General features: G+C 37.9%; 1 protein-coding gene across 1 annotated transcript; it reads left to right on the top strand.

Moving 5' to 3' along the window:
• Window positions 1-1,039: 1,039 nt before the first annotated feature.
• On the top strand, window positions 1,040-21,394 carry cratb (carnitine O-acetyltransferase b). The gene is made up of 15 exons (XM_020939278.2): window positions 1,040-1,445; window positions 2,452-2,676; window positions 3,100-3,218; window positions 4,925-4,978; window positions 6,051-6,225; window positions 13,318-13,492; window positions 13,831-13,921; window positions 14,414-14,501; window positions 15,196-15,296; window positions 15,385-15,504; window positions 16,370-16,492; window positions 16,993-17,128; window positions 17,225-17,287; window positions 18,052-18,189; window positions 19,068-21,394. Exons 1-15 carry the CDS (start codon window positions 1,392-1,394, stop codon window positions 19,269-19,271), a joined length of 1,866 nt encoding a protein of 621 aa, XP_020794937.1. The 5' UTR covers window positions 1,040-1,391; the 3' UTR covers window positions 19,272-21,394.
• The last annotated feature ends 160 nt before the right edge of the window (window positions 21,395-21,554 follow it).

A 21,554-nucleotide genomic window follows, 5' to 3' on the forward strand; every position in this document is an offset into this window, starting at 1 on the left:
CCACCTGCAATTCTGCGTTTGGTCAATCCGAGTCACCAACACGTGACTAAGAACGTATACATAACAGTCAATGGTGAACATTGTATAAAACTGTTTACAACTGCCCTCTGGGTGAATGCTGATTTGAGCTTTGCTGCTGACTTCCTCCAAGTATTCCATGCGGAGAAAGATTTTCTTGGTACAGAATTAAAGACAAGTAAATAAATTTGGCTGGCCAGGTAAGATTAAGTCTCCGTGAGTTAAAGTAAATCATAAATAAAGATCTAGTGAAAAGGTAAGAAAATAATTTATCACAATTGTATACACTGTTTGGGAAATATGAGGGTGGAAGTATGGGAAATGCAAGTTGGGTTATTTTAGATCCATGATATTGGGAAAGAGGCCTGTGCCAAAGCGCACGGAGGGTGATGAGGATGTGATTCATTCAGACAGTCCTTGTTTTTTTAGACCCACAATAGGCTGATGGAATGGCAATGGAAAGCAAGGATGACTTTGGAGTGGAGACTTTTAAAAATGTGCCTTTATGTTCAAACTTAAGCATGCTATAGCTAGTAACAACAAAAAGTAATAATTTCTGTGATTGCTAGTATTTTACACGTTACATTTCTAAGCTGTTATTGCGGAGATAGCCTAAACGCTAAACGTGGACAAAAACAACAGTGTGCTGAGCATAACTACATTTACATTTATTTATATTTGATTATTTTAAGTACTTTGTAGGCACATGGATCTTATAGAGGCATGTCCATACTGTTTGATTGGCCTCAGTCCTTGGAGAAATAGCGCCCTCGTGTGAAGAGTACGAAACCTGCGTTTTCTACAGGCTATGGTATCTTTGGTTTTGTCCAACAAGCAAAACCAAAATATTAAACTCATCAAACGACCTCTCTTAAGGACAAACTACCAGTTTTTGATGCTCGTTGATGAGTGTTTTAGATTAAAAGTAAACAGTAAATAAGAAGTAATACGTCCAATTCCATCCCATAATGCCAAACCTGGCAACCACAGATCTGGCAACTCAGTGCAGCCGTTCTGCAGCAGTGCGCGGTCACGTACGGTCACGTAGCTGTTTACGGAAACATTTTACGTCAGCACGTGCTCTGGCTAGGTTTGTGGCGGTGGTCCCGTGTGGATGTACGTGTGTGCTTGCATGTTCTCTTCTTTGGATGCACAGTCGGAGCGTTTACGTGTCCCGTTCAGTCTTGAGATGGTTTCACGCCGCGGCCCACGGCTCTGAGCGATGAGAAGGCTCGACTCTAGCACTGGAGAAGAAGGAGGGCAGGGCGACATTTTGACTAGCTCCAAAACTGTCTAAAAGTAGCGTGAAATCTAAATAGCGCTGGGTTTGGAGACGCGCTCATGAAGTAAGCGGAGTTTTAACGTAAAGAGCGATGATTCTGCAGAGACTTCAGCCTGTAGCATGCAGTGCCGCCTGGCGCACACGGGTGAGTGTTTGGCGCTTACCCGTGTGCATACTTTGCGGGTTAATGTCGAAACTTTATCTGATGCATTGAACTTGTGGTGGCTTATTATGGTAAAAGTCAAACAGCAGCTGGGCGGGTTCCCATATCTTCCACACTTCCTACTTCTACTGAGGTGCCCTGCGCATTTGGCATCGGACTAAAAGTGTGGAGAACTGTTATTGAGAACTATTACTATTAACTACTAATTATCCAAAGCGATATATATCAAAGTAGTGCTGTGTGCCGTATATAACGTGACCTGTTCTGTGACGCTGGTCATGTATTCAGTTCAGTTGCCTTATTTATGTAAAAAACTCCTTTACCTAATACAGGTTACACTTACAGCAGTTCACGTCTTACTATTTAAGTTTGCACACACTATATTACTACATGTTTTTTGTTTTGGCAATTTATGTATTGAGACTGCTGCTACATCGGACTGCAAAGCAACACAAGTAGATCTGTTATTTTAATATTGGAATACTTGGTAACTTACAAAATGCTTCCTACAAGCAGTATAAGTTATTGATAAGGGTGTTAAGTCAGTAGCAATAGGCAGACTAAATGGAGCTCGGGGTAACTTAAGAATCTTTTATAATAAGAATAATAGGAAAGGTGGTGGGCCCCTTGAGCTCTTTGTTTGGTTGGTCTGTCTCTCTCACCCTAAATGTATTGTTGTGAATATAGTCAACCACTAGTTTAACCACAATGCAGGTATAGTTTTCATGTTTTTATGTTTAAAGTCAAGAAAGTTGTTTGTTTAAAAATAAATTAAATAGGATTCAACATAGTTTATTTCATGCAATATTTAAATTATGGTTAATTGCTATTAATAAATCAAACTAAATAGCTAAGTGATTAACTTTTTTTTTTTTTTTTTTGCTTGTATTATGTTAAGCATATATTTAACTCCAAACATAAATATAATTGTCACAAAACACTACGTGCAGTTGATCCATGTTCTCACTGACCATGGTTGTTTCTCCAGGTGGTGCTGAGGCAGGAGCAGTGCCTGTTCTCCTCTGCCCCCCCACAGCCTGTGCCCCCTCTGGCCCAGACTCTGCAGAGGTACCTCCAGGCCCTTGAGCCTCTGCTGCCCCCTGACGAGCTCGCGCACACCCGCCGCATGGTACAGGAGTTTGGGCGTCCTGGAGGGCTGGGGTCCCAACTGCAGCAGAGACTGGAGTTCAGAGCGAAACACACCAAGAACTGGGTAAAGCAATGATCAACATAAACTTTAAATTGATTACACTGCTAAAATAGATCACCTTGGCACAGGTATATATTTTCTTAAACTGGATAAATCATTTGATACTTAGAGCAACACTGTGTAACTTTCTGGAGGTGGCTCATCACTTACATGGAAACAGAAAGTCAAAACCATACTACCAAACGTTCTCCATGAAGATAAATACATTTATGCCAAGTAAGAGTCAGGTGTGTGGAGATGCAAACCTGCTCACAGTAAGAAAGCAAAGTTTTTCAGTGCATAAAAAAAGTAAAACTGCTTTTATTTTAGTTTTATTTTTTCTCTAAAGTTACCATTTTCAAAAATCAAAAAATAAGGTTATAATAAACAATATGAATTACCTTTTTAAAGTACATGCAATGTTTCATCCTTGTCTAAACTTTTCAGATCACAGACTGGTGGGTGCAATGCGCATATTTGGCGAACAGGGAGCCGTTGGCGGTGCATTCAAACCCGGCCATCTCTCTCCCCAGACGAGACTTCAATGACTGGAGGAGCCAGCTTGTGTGAGTGAGGCCTGAACTCAAGCTGCCCCAGGAACTGTAATGTCAGGGCTATAAATAAGAGACAGTTTCACTTTGAAAGAAGTAATCAACAAGTTATCGTGGACCAGCGGGTAACAATAAATGTTTGTTATACTACAGGCTCTTTAAAGTTATGAATATAAACAACATAATTTATTGGAGATTAGAGGCACAGTGGTTCTTAATCAGCACTTAGCTGGACCCTGTAATGCCTTTGTTTAATTGCAAGACTATTTTTTCATGCTTTTGTCCTCTTAGAACTACTTAAGCCATGATTGAGTCCTATTTTAGACCTGATATAGTCCTGCTATGGATCTCATTTAGATCTGGTGGTTTCCAGGAATTCAGATATTTTTTTAATATGGTACTTGGTCTGAATAGTTTGACGGCAACTGACAGGTCATTGGATATTTTTATGCTGTTAGCAACGGAGCATTAAATCATTTGTAATGGAACATTCCAGGTATCTCAGTGGAAGTAAGAGGCAACAAGCCCTCCACCATAAAAAGTTATAAACTGAGCCTTTAAAAGTTATTGTTTGCATCTACTTTCTTTTACTTCTTTCTTAAAGTCCCTATATTACGCTATTTCCTGATCTATGTTATAATGTTTTTTTCCTTGTCAAAAACTTATCTTGAGATGTGTTTTCATTTGCACAAGTTTAACATACAAACCCTGCATATTTAGGCTGAGTTCTTTTCTCAGACTGAAAACACTTCACCTTGTGATGTCATGTGGTAATGCAGGAAGTGTTCCACTGTGTTTTAAAACTCCATACACCTTCACTAGAATAATTTGGATAATTTCATCCAGTCTCTGCTGAACTTAAAGCAAAAGTAGCTGTTGTTATGAAGCGGTGGCCTTCAAGCTATCACAAGGTGGAACAGTGCATTTTGAGCTTAAGATATGTACTAATAAAGAATTTCTCAAGCATGAAACCCCAGAATAGTAAATTTTGCATTAATATACTGTAGAATAGGGGTGTCAAACTCATTTTTGGTGCGGGGGCCGTATCCAACCTACTTTGATCCTAAAGAGGCCGAAAAAAGGGCATATATACCCCAAAAATAGCAATAAGTTCAAATATTTGTGCAGAGAAACGTTATTATAGATTTTTTTTTTTTTATTGATAAACTCTTTCTTTTACAAAATATTATAATATTATGAACAACCTGAAACTTTAAGAAAAATGCAATTTCAACAAAATGTTTTAACATTAACTTGTATGCAAAAAATCCTGAACTCGGTGTCCACTTTTCTCATTTTTGACATTTTGCTTATGAGGGTGTCACGGTCAGCAGTCAAAACGATCGTCCTTTAAGAGCGTTTGGAAAGAGACAAGTCTTCATTTGTGCTGCTCTGGTGGGAGGGGCCACGCACAGAGGCACTGGAGACACTACTATGCTAAGTGGCGCAGAAAATTACCAATATTTTAATAGAAAATATAATTAAAATATTTTAATAGAAAATCAGCCGAGGGCCAGATTAAAGGTCTTGGAGGGCCGGATCTGGCCCCCAGGCTGTATGTGTGACATCTCTGCTGTAGAACCTTTTCACGTTATCTGTACTTTTACTTCTACTTAAGTAGTACAAGTGCATCTATGGCTACTCTACCCATCTCTTTGTCTTATTGTGCTACCAAAATTGTCAATATCTATGTTAATTTTTCCTATGTTGATTCTATTTAGGTTTGCGTCCAAACTCATTGCAGCTGTTCTGGATTTCAAAGCCATGATTGACAGGTAAATTTCAGAAATCATCATCAAATTTCACACACACTCTTCACCTGCTGTTGGTGTCTGTGGCCTTTGCTCCATCTGGCAGACTGTGGTTCCCTCTCTTATTCAAGTTAATCCAGGTCTAATTTTAGGCTGTTGTGCTGTTGGTAACTAAAGCTGTTGACAGGTTTCCTCTGTAGTGTAGTCCAGGGCAGCTCCAGTTTAACCCATATTTTGGTATTGTTTTGTATTATTTTGTAGAAGACAGGTTGAGATGGATATTAATTATCTACCAGACGTTACCAGACTTTTTCCCATTTAGACTGCAAAAGTTAAATTAGCTGATAATATAAGGTAATGTCTTTGGTTGAGTGGCAGAGAATGAAATTTTCAGTCTTCTTTACTTTAGCAGGTAGTGATGTGCAGGTCGACCACATAGACTGTATATATAAATGGACAGAACTAATGCACTAGCCGCCGCTTTCCAAATAGGAAGTGAGCATGTGGGCTCTTCTGGCTCCTTCTGACCCTGGCTCCCATTGACTTAGATTGAAATACTCTTGCCCCTCTCTGTAACTGCTGCTGTGAGCCTCGTCATTTTGGTCTTAAAATATTCATATTAACCCCGCTCTACATGATCCTGGTGTTTTTATTTAGCTGTTTTGTCTGTTTAAAAAAATCATATTCATAATATGGAGTCTGGCTCCAAATTCACCCCTGTAACCGCTAGCATCGCAAGCTTTGTTTACGTGGCGCTGAACGTTATGGGTGATGTCACACTCGCTTAGTCCGCTTTTTTATGCAGTCTATGGTCGACCTGTAGGTTTAATGGGGTCTTAAAGTTCAATGGAGAGTTCAGTGGGTGCTTGTGGTTTGGGTCTAAATGCTCCTCCACTCAAACTTAATGTGATGTAAAGGTCAGGACAATAATTCTGACATAATGTATTTTCTCATCAACCAACTAGACCTACACAGGACTTTTTAATATATGCATGTCTTTAACTGTGTGAGCAACCTCATTCCTTCCTAAATGCACTGTATATCTGTTTGTTTTTCCTATGGTAATCTTGTCCTTTTCCCTGTGTTTTTGTCCCAGAGGCGAGTTGCCATTGGAACACATGCGTGGCCGTCCTCTCTGTATGGAGCTGTACCCGCGCATGTTTTCATCATGTCGGGTCCCGGGGCCCAAACATGACTCGATTGCTCACTATGCGACTTATGGCCGCTCCCGGCGCTCCCCCACACACATCACTGTGGTCCGCAACTATCAGGTCAGAACAGAGGGGGGCATATGCGGACATTCATACTACACAAATCTACTTGTGTTCTGTTTGAATAATATACCAGATTACCTATGGGTTTTATTTTGTGAACCCACTGTACCGTACTTCATGCTACAAGGTTACTGTGTAAATTTTCTGGTGGGGGGTCAGTCATTTGCTTGTCTCCGTGGAGATTTTATTGCTTTATCTGGAATGTGCTACAGTGTGCCATTAAACTTTCCTAGCTCCGTGTGAAAAGGTTACAGGTCAGATCTGTAGAGAGGCGAGTTCGCTCACAGTAAGAATGGTTTTCAATGTACTGTATTTTCCGTACTATAGGGCGTGCTCTTAAGCCTCCAGCCCCATCAAAAAACGACTGAGCGTTCCGGAATCCAGAGCGCCCTATACACGAATCCACTCGGGTGTCCCAGCACGACTTCAGTAAACTACAAAGCCGCACCACCCGCAGCGCACGCAAACACGCACAGAGTAGACAGCGGCTGCGCAGCGAAAAACACTGCTGCACTCATCACTCCACGCAAAAAGCAAGTGCAATGTGCAATGTGTACTTCTAGCCACAACTGAACAACTGAGTCACTGCGAACATGCCAACAATCCAGCAGTCCCGGACAGCACCCTCCCTACACGCCACAACTGAACAAAGTCGAGAGTCACTGTGAGCGCGCCAAGCAAAGTCCAACTGACCCATCTAACCGTTGTGTTTTGTTTAAAGTCCGGTGCAGTTTATTTGTGAAAAAGTTCAAAAATAGACCATTCAATGACAATGTGCCTTATAATCCAGAGCGCCCTATAGTGCAGAAAATACGGTATTTGATGGTAATAAAACTATCAGTAATTGAATAAATGCAATATGAATCAGTTCAATTTTGTGGAACAAGTGAGAACAACTGTGTGCGTTTAGTTACCGGTACTTTATATTTCTTTTAGGATGTACTCTGTTCTGGAAAAAAAATAAGAGACCACTGTCACTGTCACTGATCACTGTCCTCTTGCAGTAGGACCAGCTGGATGGCAAAAACAGCGCTAGTAGTATGGATAGTCGGGGAGCCAAAGTCTCAAAAGCCCTAGAAAATGGGTTGAACCTGACATCGCCTGCCATTCTTTTTATTTGTGTTTTTTTTGTTAACTGTGACCCTGAGGACCAATAATTGGAGGGTCTGCTCTTCCGGAAATATCGCGAAAAAAAATTGTGGCCATTTTAGTGTAGGAAACCTTCATTTTGTGATAGAAAATTTTGAAAAATGAAAAATTTCCTCAAATCCTCAGTGGATTGGGTAAACTGTCTACAAAATACATTCCAGATGCAAAGAACACATGTGGTGACAACATTCAGTGAAAAAATATTCATAAAACGCATTTCTACATGATTTTGGCTCAATTTAATGCCAAAAAATAAGGAATTTTTTCACTTTTTTCCAATATTTTCACCTTTACCTTATTGGCAATCAACTATTCCCCCAAGTTTTGACATCAGCCAATATGCCATTCTTTTCTTCAAACAGTATAGTCATTCCACAGAAGAAAATATTAAAATCCAACCAAAATCAATGGATCTGTGATGATTTCTTTACCATCAATAGGCCCAGAACCTCAATAGAATGTTAGGCTCCTCTCAACATTCCATAAGGCACACTGGATATTTAGCATGGTTGTTAAGGTCCACATTATTAAACATCATGGCCTAGGCATCTTTTAAATAATAATAATAATAATAATGGTAATGATAATGATAATAATAATAATAATAATAATAATAATATAATAAATATAGCCGCAAGCGGCAATGATCAGCCCTCGCTCGAGCCTATGCCATGCCCATGCCACGCCGCACCCCGGCCACGTTGAGCTCTGCACATGCTGTGCCCCACGAATGCACCTTACTCATTGATCTAACTTCTAAATTAACACTAACCCCTAAACCTACGTGCACTCCTAACTAGGGATGGGCATTCGATGAAATTTTCTTAATCGATCGTCGGAAGAATTAACGATTGATTATCTATTAATCATTAACGTTTTTATATTAAAATGATCATCATTATTATTACTATCTGCACTACTAATCTGCATAAATAAATTCAACTTTACGACATATAAACCGTAACCACTCTAGAGCCACATCAATCCGTTTGAGATTTTAATGTGTTTAATTCAGTTTTGCGCAACTCTCACAGAAACGAAACTTAAAACCGCATCGCTAATTTGCATAAACTCAGCAAAGATAAAACTACAGCTCTTGTGTCGCTGATGCGGTCAATTTCTGTCGGATTAAAAGACATGATTCAGTGGAATACAGGTTAGTGTGACCATGTTTGCGTTTGTCAAAACCAGTATAGTCATTCCACAGAAAAAAATATAAAAATCCAACCAAAATCAATGGATCTGTGATGATTTCTTTACCATCAACAGGCCCAGAACCTCAATAGAATGTTAGGCTACACTCAACATTCCATAAGGCACACTGGATATTTAGCATGGTTGTTAATGTCCACATTATTAAACATCATGGTCCTTCGCTCCACCTTGTTCACAAATTTAAAAAGTCAATGCCAAAGTGAAAGGCACCAGCTGTTCACCAAGAAACACCTTCCACTGCAAAGAGACCAAGACGTGATGTTGCTGTAAAACCACAAGAACAAGAAAGTGCAGCTCAGTCTGTTTGTCTTCTGTATCTCTCACTTAACAAATGGGATTTTACTTGGATGGTGCTCCACATACAAAATGTTCTCTGCAAACTCAGGATGAGTTAGGAAGTCAAATGTTTCCTTTTTGGTTCTTCCTGTGGATCAATCCTGCCCATCACCTTCACCTTTCACTATTTTTCAATTCCGTTGTGAAGAGAAACAGTTTGAACAGAGGTTTGAGTCACACATATCTGATTCACTTTTGCATTTATTGAGTTCGCAAACAAATTTCTCGAGTCGTTTTCCGCTGTTAGGATCCAACAACCACACAATTAACGATGTCCGAATCCCAAAACTAAAATATGACAATATCAGAACCAGAAACAAAAGTGATATGGTTCAAAAGACTTGAAAAGATCGACTTTGACAATAGACACATCCCACTGGGAAAACAAACATGGAGGTTTGATGCTCACTCTTTTGGAAAATCCTTCCCAGCATGAATTGCACAATGACCGGAAGTCTGAGATTCTTGATGCATCTATAGGACGCCCAACAAAAACTTTGGCGTAGCCAAACCAAATTTGGTACACAGATGCACCATGGGAATAGGGACAAAAAAGTATATTAACAGGAAGTCGGCCATATTGGACTGATCGCGCTACTCGGCTCCAAAGGTGCATTTTCTTGTCCTCATATTTGAACGAACTCGTCCTAAGGCGTTTGACCCAGACTCACTAGAATCATTCTGTATCATCTAGACGAGTGAGACATTAAAAGTTGTTTAAAGCTTTTTAAAACAGTGTTGCTGTGGCAACGGTGCAAATTTTGGGTTCGTTTTTGCAGCTCGCCATCAAACTTTGACGCGTGATAATTCGCACAAACTTTGGCCAAGTTCACTCAAGCTTTAATTGTAGGTGGACACCCCAACTCTGAACAGATTTATATAAGAAAATCTAAACTGGCCCCCTAGGGAGGTTGTATGGAACAATAAATTTTACTTTGTCGTAGGCATGTAAAATTTGGTACACACATTTGTGGCCTGGTCTTAATGAAAAAAGTCAATGACGCCCACACTCCATCTCCCATCGTGTTGCCATGACAACTGGCTAAAAATCTGTCTTCACCATGGGGACATCCCAACAAAAACTTTGATGTTCTCAAACCAAATTTAGTACACAGATGGGAATAGGAACAATAAAGTATTTTGTGACCACGCTCTCTCCCAAACCGGAAGTCCACCATCTTGGATTAAAAAAAAAAAAAATCAACACATACAGAAATTGAGAAAAATAGTAGGGTTCGGGTTAGGTTAGGGGTAAGGTTAGGCTAGGGTTAGGGCTATGGTTAGGAGTAGGGATGGGCATGATTAATCAATTAATTGATAATTGATCATTAAGAATTTCATTGATTACGTTAATTTTAAGCGACAAACCAAATGTAGGTTGCTGTGCGTAGCGTGACCAAACAGGGGTCTGTACATGTGTCTCTCTGCACTCAGAAGGAGCAGACACAAACAGTCGGTCAGTCTGCAGCGTACCGAAGCACAAATGCGGATTTGTGATTTGTGGGGCACGGCATGTGCAGAGCTCAACGTGGCCGGGGTGCGGCGTGGCATGGGCATGGCATAGGCTCGAGCGAGGGCCGATCATTGCTGCTTGCAGCTATATTTATTATTATTATTATTATTATTATATTATTATTATTATTATTATCATTATTATTTATTATAATTTATTTAAAGATGCCTAGGCCATGATGTTTAATAATGTGGACCTTAACAACCATGCTAAATATCCAGTGTGCCTTATGGAATGTTGAGAGGAGCCTAACATTCTATTGAGGTTCTGGGCCTATTGATGGTAAAGAAATCATCACAGATCCATTGATTTTGGTTGGATTTTTATCTTTTTTTCTGTGGAATGACTATACTGTTTGAAGAAAAGAATGGCATGTTGGCTGATGTCAAAACTTGGGGGAATAGTTGATTGCCAATGAGGTAAAGGTGAAAATATTGGAAAAAAGTGAAAAAATGCCTTATTTTTTGGCATTAAATTGAGCCAAAATCATGTAGAAATGTGTTTTATGAATATTTTTTTCACTGAATGTTGTCACCACATGTGTTCTTTGCATCTGGAATGTATTTGTAGTCAGCTTACCCAATCCACTGAGGATTTGAGGAAATTTTTCATTTTTCAAAATTTTCTATCACAAAATAAAGGTTACCTACACTAAAATGGCCACAATTTTTTTTCGCGATATTTCCGGAAGAGCAGACCCTCCGATTATTGGTCCTCAGGGTCACAGTTAACAAAAAAAACACAAATAAAAAGTATGGCAGGCGATGTCAGGTTCAACCCATTTTTGAGACTTTGGCTCCCTGACTAGGAATCAAATAATAACTAGAAAAGCAGTCAGAGAGCGCAGACCTCCGCCAAGGACTACCCCCATTTTTTATATAAATTGCGATAAAATCAGTCTTCTGGATCAGATCCGGATCAGCCTTTGGAATATGAAAGAGGATCCCATTGTCCATCCCTGAGTCAAATTTCATGGGGTTTGGTCAATAATTAACCGAGATATTGAGAAACAAAATTTTTGGCCCCATTTACCACAATGTTAACTAAAATTTCAAAGTGATCCAGAATACAGGATTTCTTCCGGATCACCCCCAAAATGAAATGAAAAATCGGTCCATAACGTTTTGAGTTATGTTGCTAACAGACAAACAAACAAACAAACAGACAAACATCGGCAAAAACATGGCGGAGGTAACTATTGACCATGCCAAAAGAGTTGAAAAGAAAAGTTTTGAGTGAGGAAAAGAGAGGTTCAATTCTGGCTTTACTGACAGAGGAATACAGTGAGTGTCAGGTTGCTTCCATTCCTTAAAATTTCTAAGACAGCGGTTCATAGAAACAAGGTCAAGCAGCAGACACTGGGGACAACAAAGCTACAGCCTGGCAGGGGGCTGAAACGACTCTCCACTGACCAGGATGACAATCAACTCATTCGAATGTTGGTCAAAAACTGTAGGATGACATCAAGTGACCTATAAAAAGAATGGCAAATGGCAGCTGGGGTGAAGTGCACAGCAAGAACAGTTCGAAACAGGCTCCTAGGAGCAGGGCTCAAGTCATGTAACGGTAGAAAAAGAGCCCTTCATCAATGAAAAGCAAAGACGAGCCAGGCTGAGGTTTGCAAAGGACCGTAAGGATTGGACCGTCGAGGACTGGAGTAAGGTCATCTTCTCTGAGTCAAATTTTCAGCTTTGCCCAACACCTGGTCATCAAATGGTTAGACGGAGACCTGGAGAGGCCTACAAGCCACAGTGTCTTGCACCTAATGTAAAATTTGGCGGAGGATCGGTGATGATCTGGGAGTGCTTCAGCAAGGCTGGAATTGGGCAGATTCGTTTTTGCGAAGAACATATGAACCAAGCTACATACAAAGTTATCTTGGAAAAAAACTTGCTTGCTTTGATGTAATATAATTTACTGGTCATACTTGGAAATTAAGTCTCTGCTCTGGATGATATCGAGTATCAGCAGATACTAACAAACTATAGTATCGAAATTTGTATCAGAACTGAAAAGGATGCATTGGTGCATCCCTATTAAACAGATACATGAGTGAGGTTCAAAGTTCTTTTGACTGGCTCAAGATGTTCAGTATCTGATGCCATGAAAGTAGAGAGATTCAGTGTATTGAAGTCACTGGTTTGAAAGATTGGTTCGAAAGATGGCAGACTGTAATTTCCTGAGAGCAACATGTAAGAGGTTGGAAATGATGCAGTAATTTGAGCTGATTACAGTTTTGACACACAGCCCTTGCTCTGCCCATACCCCTACTATTTTCAGAACATTTCAGCATTGCGTAGGCTCTGTTTGCCTCTGTTTCTTTTTGTTTGCTCTGGTGCCATTGTACAGACCTGGCACAAAAGTCAAGTCCAGTCATGAAGAGAGTTAAACAGAGGACACACCTCAGGTGTCACTGCTTCACACATTTATAAGGCATTTAGTAGATTGAAAACTAATTGAGTTGGATTGCTCTCATATTCACAATTAAATAATGACAAAAAGGTTGCCTTGCCCATGTATAAAGCTGTGTGATAAACACTGGTGCAAGTATTTTCCTCTATCATAATTTTTTTATTCTGTTTTTATTTTCTTAAGTACAAATAAATATTACTTAAATAACAAAGGTTCATGAATACTGTGTATAGAAAGGGTTTGTGTGACATGTACAATCAACCACATGCTTTTACTGCCTGTGTATTTGCTGTAAAGCATTGATTATTTACAGTTTGAAACAATGCGATCACATTTTAAAAAATTACAATTTGATTAATTGCACACCTATTTTTATGTACCAGGTTCCTTGTGGGCAGATATTTTACTTTAAATTAGATTAATTTAAAGCAGTTCCTAATTCTTATATATTGTGTATTTTGCAGTTCTTCCAACTGGAGGTATATAACAGCGATGGTTCAAGGATGACCGAGTCCCAGATCCACTCACAGCTGCTCCGGATTCGATCTCAGTCCTGGAAAACTGACAAAGAGCCGATGGGAATCTTAACCAGCGAGCACCGGCATACCTGGGGAGCTGCCTACAACCGCCTGCTCAGAGGTACGTGGCTCTTTCAATATAAAATAACTATATATGATCTAACTGATTATAACCGTTATATTGTTCATTAATATACCCCCTACCACTTAGGCCTAGCCCTTCCTTTGCTCCTTCAAAATAAGGGCTAAAGGGAAGGGCTGAAAATATAGCACTTGAAAAGGGGACAACCTTTGTTTAGAGATGTGTGGTGTTAATCAATTTTTATGATTATAATATTACATTAGCCTATACATAAATATGAGATTGGGCCTAACTATTAAGAAAAGTAATGAATTATTAGCATCAATGAAATAAAATATTGATTTAAGCTAATAACTTGTGTTTGTTTTGTGATTTAGACAAAATCAACAGAGAATCAGTGCGGGCGATTGAGACTGGACTATTCTCCCTGTGTCTAGACTCACCTGTCATGAGGATTTCAGATGAAAAGTACATACAATGTTTTCCCTTTTTACCTTAGAATTGTGTTCTGTTTCTGGCTCAAAAATAAAAAAAAAATATTATGTAGCTAATGAGGAGAAAATGTTGATGAATAATTTATGTTTTTATTGCTCAAAAATTACTTTAAAAACTTGCATTTCGTAACTTTGACTTACCTAGTGGCATCACTTGCTTCTCCCCATATAGATAGCTGCTAATACATTTAATGCTATACTGTGTAACTTTCTAGGCATGTGGCAAACCCTTCTCTAGAAAACTTACATAGTACAGAATATTTGCTTGCACACATATTTCTGAGTCTTGTTTGTATTCAGATATCATTGTCCATGTGTTGACATTAGAGACTTTGAGGAAATGGAAATGTCACAAAAGCACAGACCTATAGACACATTATGAACTTTTATATTAAAATATTGAATGTATTTAAGTACTATATGTGTTCTAATGCAAAAATACTCTTTATGTTTCTGTAACCTTCAGATATGCCAGTCGTAAAGCCGCACAGGTGCTCCATGGCGGCGGAACTTTCTCAAACAGCGGAAATCGATGGTTTGATAAAACTCTTCAGGTGAGAGTCCTGCCTTCTTCTTATGTGATTTGGCTTCATCAGTAGTTTGTGATGATAATATTTTTTGAATATAGGAAGAAAATCTGCCCTGAAAAATGTATTATTTGTGGACAATAAAGGTTTTATGCAAATTGTATTTCATTATTAGTATTGAAAATTATGTACATCAAGTTTGATTAGAAAAACAGGCTTGTGGTTGTTGTTTGCTGTTGTGTTGGTGAACGTAAGACAATGATCAGCATTTTGCATTTAATTTAAAGAGTACTATTTACTTTTTCTTGAATCTATGGTGATGTTTTTGCTTTGCCTGGAATGTTCCACAGTATGACATTAAACTTATCTACCATCATCATATTCATGGAAACAAGCAGGTTGCTATAAGGGCAAGTTACATGTCAGATCTGTGTAGTGAAATCTCTGCTCACAATAAGAATGCATGTTTTCTGGGTCGTATAACTCTTGTAATTGAATACATTAATTGCATTATTTTGTAATGTAATACTGTGGAACATTCCAGGCAATAACATCACTATGGAGACAAATAAATGACTGATTCTCCAGCAGAAAAGTTACATAGGACACCTTTAATGCATCATTCATAGAAGATGTTCAATGTGGCACAATATAAATCATAAAAGTCTAATCAATAAATGCATTACATTGTTCAAAAACTTTTGGACTGTTCTTTTTTCAGTTTGTAGTTGGTGAAGATGGGTCCTGGGGGCTGCTGTATGAACAGGCCACCGCAGAGGGCCCCCCTGTAGCAACACTGCTGCATCACATTCTGGAGTACTGGTGAGAGGATAACGTATATTATTGGTATTTTTTACATGCAAATATTCACATATGCATTATCATCATGCTCTGTTTTTATTATTTTTAGTGAGAGGCCAGACCCAAAGAGAGCTCCTCTGATCCCACTGCCGATGCCCAAAAAACTTTATTTTTACATCGACCCCGAAATCAAGAGGGACATTGAACACGCCAAACAAAATCTAGACATGTGAGAACTTTTTTCAAAATATTTCTTTACAGAACCAAACATTAAAAAACATGTGTCAGATGTAGGGCTGTGCAATACTATATCACAGCTAACACATTTTTTTTTCTTATAGAATTTAAAATGAAAATGTGCCTAGACTTAATATGGTTAATAGTCTGTCACATTTTAATGCAAATTCAGCCTAGGTTTGTTTTTGTTTGGATTTGATTTTGGCACAGTTAATGAACAACCAATTTAGTCTGGGATTAATACAAAATGTCTTTGCCCTGATGAAGACTCCTATGTGAGTTGAAAAGCATTGGCATATTATATAAAGCAAACTTCAAAAATAAAGGGCCTTGTATTTCTTCCTTTTATGTTTACCAAGTAACTATCCTCTAAGGACCTTGATGAGCACCTGTTTTTCATATTACTTATCTATGATCCGGGTAAGCACTCCCAGTATCTTATTACCATTCATTAATCAAACTGTACTTTAAAATATTATATTCCACATAGTATGGAATATTGCAGTAGTCTTATCTCATGTTGTGCAGCCCCAGTAAAATGTAAACAAATTACAGCTACAGTCACCTTGAACTAACCAAAGCAGAGACTGACTGTTTGCATATACACACAAATTGAATAATTTTCTTATTTCTGGACTTTCTAAGATGACTAAAATGCTGCAAAAACAGCTAAATCTGGTGTGAGTAATGGACAGACCTTGATCAGAAAGAAATCTGATTACTTGCATCCTATTTGGCTGTTTACACTTAATAATTAAATTCTAATAATCTCATGATAAACAGATTTTGAAAGCACATAACCGTAGCCAATGTGTTTAACTTGAATTGTATTTCTGAATTCTGTGTTTCCTTTTCAGACTCATAAATGACCTGGACGTGAACGTGTTCAACTTTAAGAGGTTTGGGAAAGAGCTGCCGAAGAGACACAAGATGAGTCCCAATGCCTTCATCCAGGTGGCCTTGCAGCTTGCCTATTACAGGTGTTACTTTATCGTACATTTAACAATTTGGAACCAAAATATGAGATATGAGAGATATGAGACAATAAATTAATTCTTAGAATGTTGTTACCTCATCAAAAACATACTCAGAGTTGTCTTTTAGTTCATTCACACATATTTAAGTAATCCTTTATTAGTCTTGGCTGCATCTCCAAAGTTTAAACTGCTCTGTTCCACCTTATGATGTCATGTAAGTATTTAAGCTACCATTTACTTCTAGGGGAAAGTCACAAAAGTAAAACTCATAAAACAGGTTAATATGTTGTTCTAAATATCTAAATATGCTATGTGTTAGCAGATAATACCCCACAGAAGTAAAATACCCACTGTTTATTTATTTTTATTTTATTTTATTTATTTTATGGTGTTGTATGGTAATAGTACTCTTAGATGAGATGGTAATGCTTCCACTAGACTAGAGTTTTCAAATATATTTAAATGACTGTTTGTGTATTTCTTGTCCTTTTCTCCTGTTTCAGGGTCCACAATGAGGTGGGTCCATCCTGTGACATCGCATCTCAGAGGATGTTCAGAGGAGGCAGGACCGAGTACATCCGATCTCCAACCAAGGAGGCACTCACTTTTGTACTCGCTTTTGACAACCGCTCTGTGTCGGTGAGGAAAACATTTTTCTACATTTTAAAAACATTTTTATTATGTATTTTTTTAAAACCAATTCAAAACAAAAACTAAATTGTGTCTGTGTTACAGAGAGAAGTAAAGCAGCAGTTGTTCAGAGAAGCAGTTGAGGCCTACGCTGCCCTGACCGATTTGGTACTGTCAAATATTTTGCAGCAAAAATCTGATCATGATCTGATTTCTGAAGTTATCAGATTATTAAAATGACATGTAAACAGTGACATCTGATGTGACTAATTCAGTTTCATTCTGATCGCTCACACCTGTGCAGATTTTGACAAGGAAAAGTATGACAAAAGAGCAAACTAATGTAGCAAATGCAAAAAGGAAATGGTTACTCAAAAAAAAATCATTGGTTTAACTGTAAAGAGGATTATTAGAAATGTTTTCCTACATGTAGTTGTGATGTGTTGTGTATTTTTTTAGGTATTAAAATACAGAATATAGGCAGATAGATAGTAACAAACACAAAAAACTGTAATTGATATTTTGCAGTGACGTCACACTTGTTTGCACATATTTGCAAACATGGCCAAAAAGTTTTAAAATTATTGGAAACTCAAGGAAAAATACCAGATGTATTTAAACAACACATTTTCAGGGGCCAGTGATCAATATCAGTGTTCATGGTTCTGTTTAGGAGTTTGATTTTCAAAAAACAGGTGAGAGTAAAACTGTTGGCTAATGCCAGCTGTCTTTTGACTGTAATTGTGCTATGTTGGATCTTTATGGTTAGATTGAGTTAAAACAAAACTCAGATTAAAGTGTAACATGAGTAACAGAGCTTCAGACAGAGCAGTGCCTAGAGTTAGCATCACACTCCCAGGGAATCTTGATGACATCAGCTGCAAAGAATCAATACTGTACTGTAAATCAAACCTGTTGTGCGTTGTTTGCAGGCTCTAAAAGGACATGGCATAGACCGTCACCTGTTGGGTCTAAAGCTCCAGGCCATAGAGCAGGGCATGAGCATCCCCAAGATCTTCATGGACACGGGCTACGGCCTCGCCACACATTGGAAACTCCGCACCGGACAGGTAAATGGCACACACAGATACACCGAATGAAGATAGGCCTGTTTTGATAATTAATATATATATATAATTCTCGTTCACTGTATGATAGATTAACAATATTTTTTCAGGCTCATTGTTTGTAGCATGTACCTTTTCTTCACATTAGTAGGGAATGTTTTATTGTCGACTTGTAGATGGTCTAATAATGAAGAGAGTAACAGGCCTATAAGAAGCACAAGCAGGTACTACATGTATGTGGAGTATATAGGTCAATGCTAAAGGAGCAATATGTAACTTCTGGTGGAGGGTCTACCGCCTGCTTGTGAGCATACACATAGTAAAAATGCATGTTAAAATATCTTTGAACTCTAAAAACACCTGTAAAAATGCAAGACTTTTTAGAATGTTTAATGCCATACTCATCAACTGTATATATAAATGGACATAGCTAAGCTGCTAGTCCCTCTATTCCAGATAGGAAGTTTACCTTAGAAGCAAGTAGGTACCTACTGTATTTGAGTATATTGAAATGTGCAATGTCAGATCAAGGCATTGTAAAAATAACATGTGATTTCCCTCAGCTGTTTACGTTGACTCGGAGTCATGTGATGATTTATGGCTCGACGGATTTTATTGTTCCACAAAGGAAATTACTTGGGCACAGTATCACACTTTACAATATGCATACACAATTCCGTGGAAATAAAAGTTAAACACTTTCAGTGGAGATACATTTTATGCCATACCTGATGGAAACAAGCAAAAAAGGCAAGCAATAGAGTTGGTTAGGGTTTTTTTTGCTGTTTGAATGTTATGTTAACCCAGTTCTTTATCTTCAAATAAATAAGTAAAAAGGTGAAAAAAGTCTGAATGGTTTAATTTTGATCTTTTTTCTCTAGGTTCCTGCTAACACCGACAGCGTGATATGTTTCGGGCCGCTGGTTCCCGATGGTTACGCCATTTGTTACAACCCTCAGGCTGACCATGTGCACTTCTCCATCACAGCCTTCAACTGCTGCGAGGAAACCAACGCCGAAACCATGGCGATGACTGTCAAAAACACACTATGCGATCTGCAGGAGCTACTGGAGCCCACCGTTTGAGAGGGAATAAAACGCACATTGTAACGACACTGTCGCACTGTTAAAATGGGTTGAATTCAGAGTAAAATAATCTTGAATTTAGTAGTTTTGACTGATTTACATTTGGTCCAATTAGATTAATTAAATCTTAATGTTTTAATAACTTAGAGATCTAATTCAAGAACCACTGTTTTCTACATATAGGAGGGATGTAACAATATATAAAACAATATTGAAATGTTCAGTCGACAATGCAATACTTTTGGCACACTGGATTTTTTTCCTCATTCTAAAGATATATTATATAGTTTTAAATTGTTTATTGCTATAACAACAGCCCTATTTTTTATCATTCTGAAACCCATGGAACCTTTCACAGCTACACCTCTTAACTCAGCTATAGTTGAAGAAAAAAGAGATAGTGTTTTTGATTAAAATGCTATGTTTATTGACAATTACCATAAAATAATAGAAGATTTTTTTGTTGTTCTGAGACCTAACCATATCGAAATCAAATATATCAGTGTCATGGCCCATATGTTGAGGTATTTATCAATACTGAGAAAGTGTAACCATTGCATCCCTACTGTCCATTCAAGTCCATGCTTCTATCGTAGGAGGGATTATAACTTCTTATGGTCCACGTTCTTGGTAGGTCAGTGCCATCAGAGCAGTGAAAAATTCCCTAAGAAGTAGACTGGAAATTGCAATTAATAAATCAGTAAAACTGATGGATTACCTACTCTATGGGTAGGTAATGCATATTGAAATAATTTAATTAAACCAGGTCAATGTACATTTTTATGTTAGACTTATAAACTAAATAAGTCAAAACTACTCAAAAAACATGATGCATATTCTGAATTTAAGTCATTTTAACTCATTGGATAATGTGTTTTTGCAGTGTGTACTCATTCAAAGGTTTCTGCCATTTTGGATTTTCACTAGTCACATTTTGTTCAGTGCCATTCAAAATCAGGTGTTTAGAATTTGGTTACTAATGTTAAGGTTAAGGTTAAGCTCTCCATAAGGACATTTGTCTCCTGTATTTGACCCATCCATCAGTGTGGAGCAGTGCAGCATAGTGCAGCATAGTGCACCCATCTCCAGATACTGTGCTAAGCTATTCATGTGGTCAGTGGAATAAAATCAAAACTTATCATATTCATAAATTAATTATGCAGTCAGTATGTACAAAAATCACTGAGAATTTGTGAAAAAAATTATAGGTTCTTGGTGAAATTCAATATCAGCTTATTAGCCACAAGTGTTGTATTTGAAAAAATGAAATAACTTAAATGGGCTATTGAAATCTGATCAGAGATGTTTGGACAAGATTTGAAATTATTTTGATACTTTTGTAAAGCCAAGCAGCGCGTTGTATTAATACTATTATTATATAATAGTGGTGCCATTGTTAATGAACTTAAGGCTTTGGTTGGACTGAATCAGGTGCTTCTGACACTCCAGCATTATTGTAAAGAAATAATGTTTAGGTTTTACATGATTTGTGGTGCTTTTGCTATGAAGTGTTTTGTATCGGACCAAATGCTCAAAAACGAAAACTCAAGAAAATGAAAGCCCAGCTTACCGCACATTCAGTTACCTGTTACTAAGTTTTCAGTAATCACTATCTAGCACACACTCCTTCAAGGCTCTGCTGTATTCTCCAGTCTTTTAATTCTGGATATAATGTTTCATATTTTCAATTCAAATAAGTTTCCTGTTGTAAATCAAAGCTTTATTTATCAACTTTTTTTTTTTATTTAGACTTAAAATTATTCTTACACCAACACTACCACCTATGGCTATGATTATTCTTTTGGGTTATTTCATTTTTGCTGAGTTTCTGGGGTCTATTAGGCCATTTTCCTGAGTGTCATAGTAATTATACCATACTAAAAGCATGAATACAGTGGCATGCTGATCTTTAAAGTGGGATTTGAATCTGATTTAACCCTAATACAAAATTGTGATTGTGTTGGATATGGCCAAACCTTCCCTATTGACTGGATATAAGTTGGGAGTTTTTGTTTTTGTTTTTTGCATTTTAGGCTACATCTAAACCTGATGCAAGCGGTTGTGTAAAGTTAAGACTTTTGTACAAAAAAAATAAAAGAATAAATACATGTAATTAAAACGTATTTACTCTATTTTATTCTTTAACTATTTTCTTGTTCTATCTTTCAAATTCAAGAGTTTTTTTGTATTTATGTGTCAAAATGTACCTAACAAATTAATTTTATTCTTATTTTGGTTGTCTTGGAAACAGGAGGTGACGTCACTGCGCATGTCTTGCGGTTC

The sequence above is a fragment of the Boleophthalmus pectinirostris genome, unplaced genomic scaffold (assembly GCF_026225935.1).
Source record: "Boleophthalmus pectinirostris isolate CB_2022bp ecotype Guang Dong unplaced genomic scaffold, ASM2622593v1 HiC_scaffold_21, whole genome shotgun sequence".
Taxonomy (NCBI): Eukaryota; Metazoa; Chordata; class Actinopteri; order Gobiiformes; family Gobiidae; genus Boleophthalmus; species Boleophthalmus pectinirostris.

What these genes read in the sequence shown, in the direction of transcription:
- cratb (XM_020939278.2), top strand. Translation starts at nt 1,392, where the DNA reads ATGATTCTGCAGAGACTTCAGCCTGTAGCATGCAGTGCCGCCTGGCGC. An exon ending in GTGCCGCCTGGCGCACACGG is followed by an intron (nt 1,446 to 2,451) that starts GTGAGTGTTTGG and finishes TTGTTTCTCCAG; the next exon opens with GTGGTGCTGAGGCAGGAGCA. An exon ending in TTGCAGCTTGCCTATTACAG is followed by an intron (nt 16,493 to 16,992) that starts GTGTTACTTTAT and finishes CTCCTGTTTCAG; the next exon opens with GGTCCACAATGAGGTGGGTC.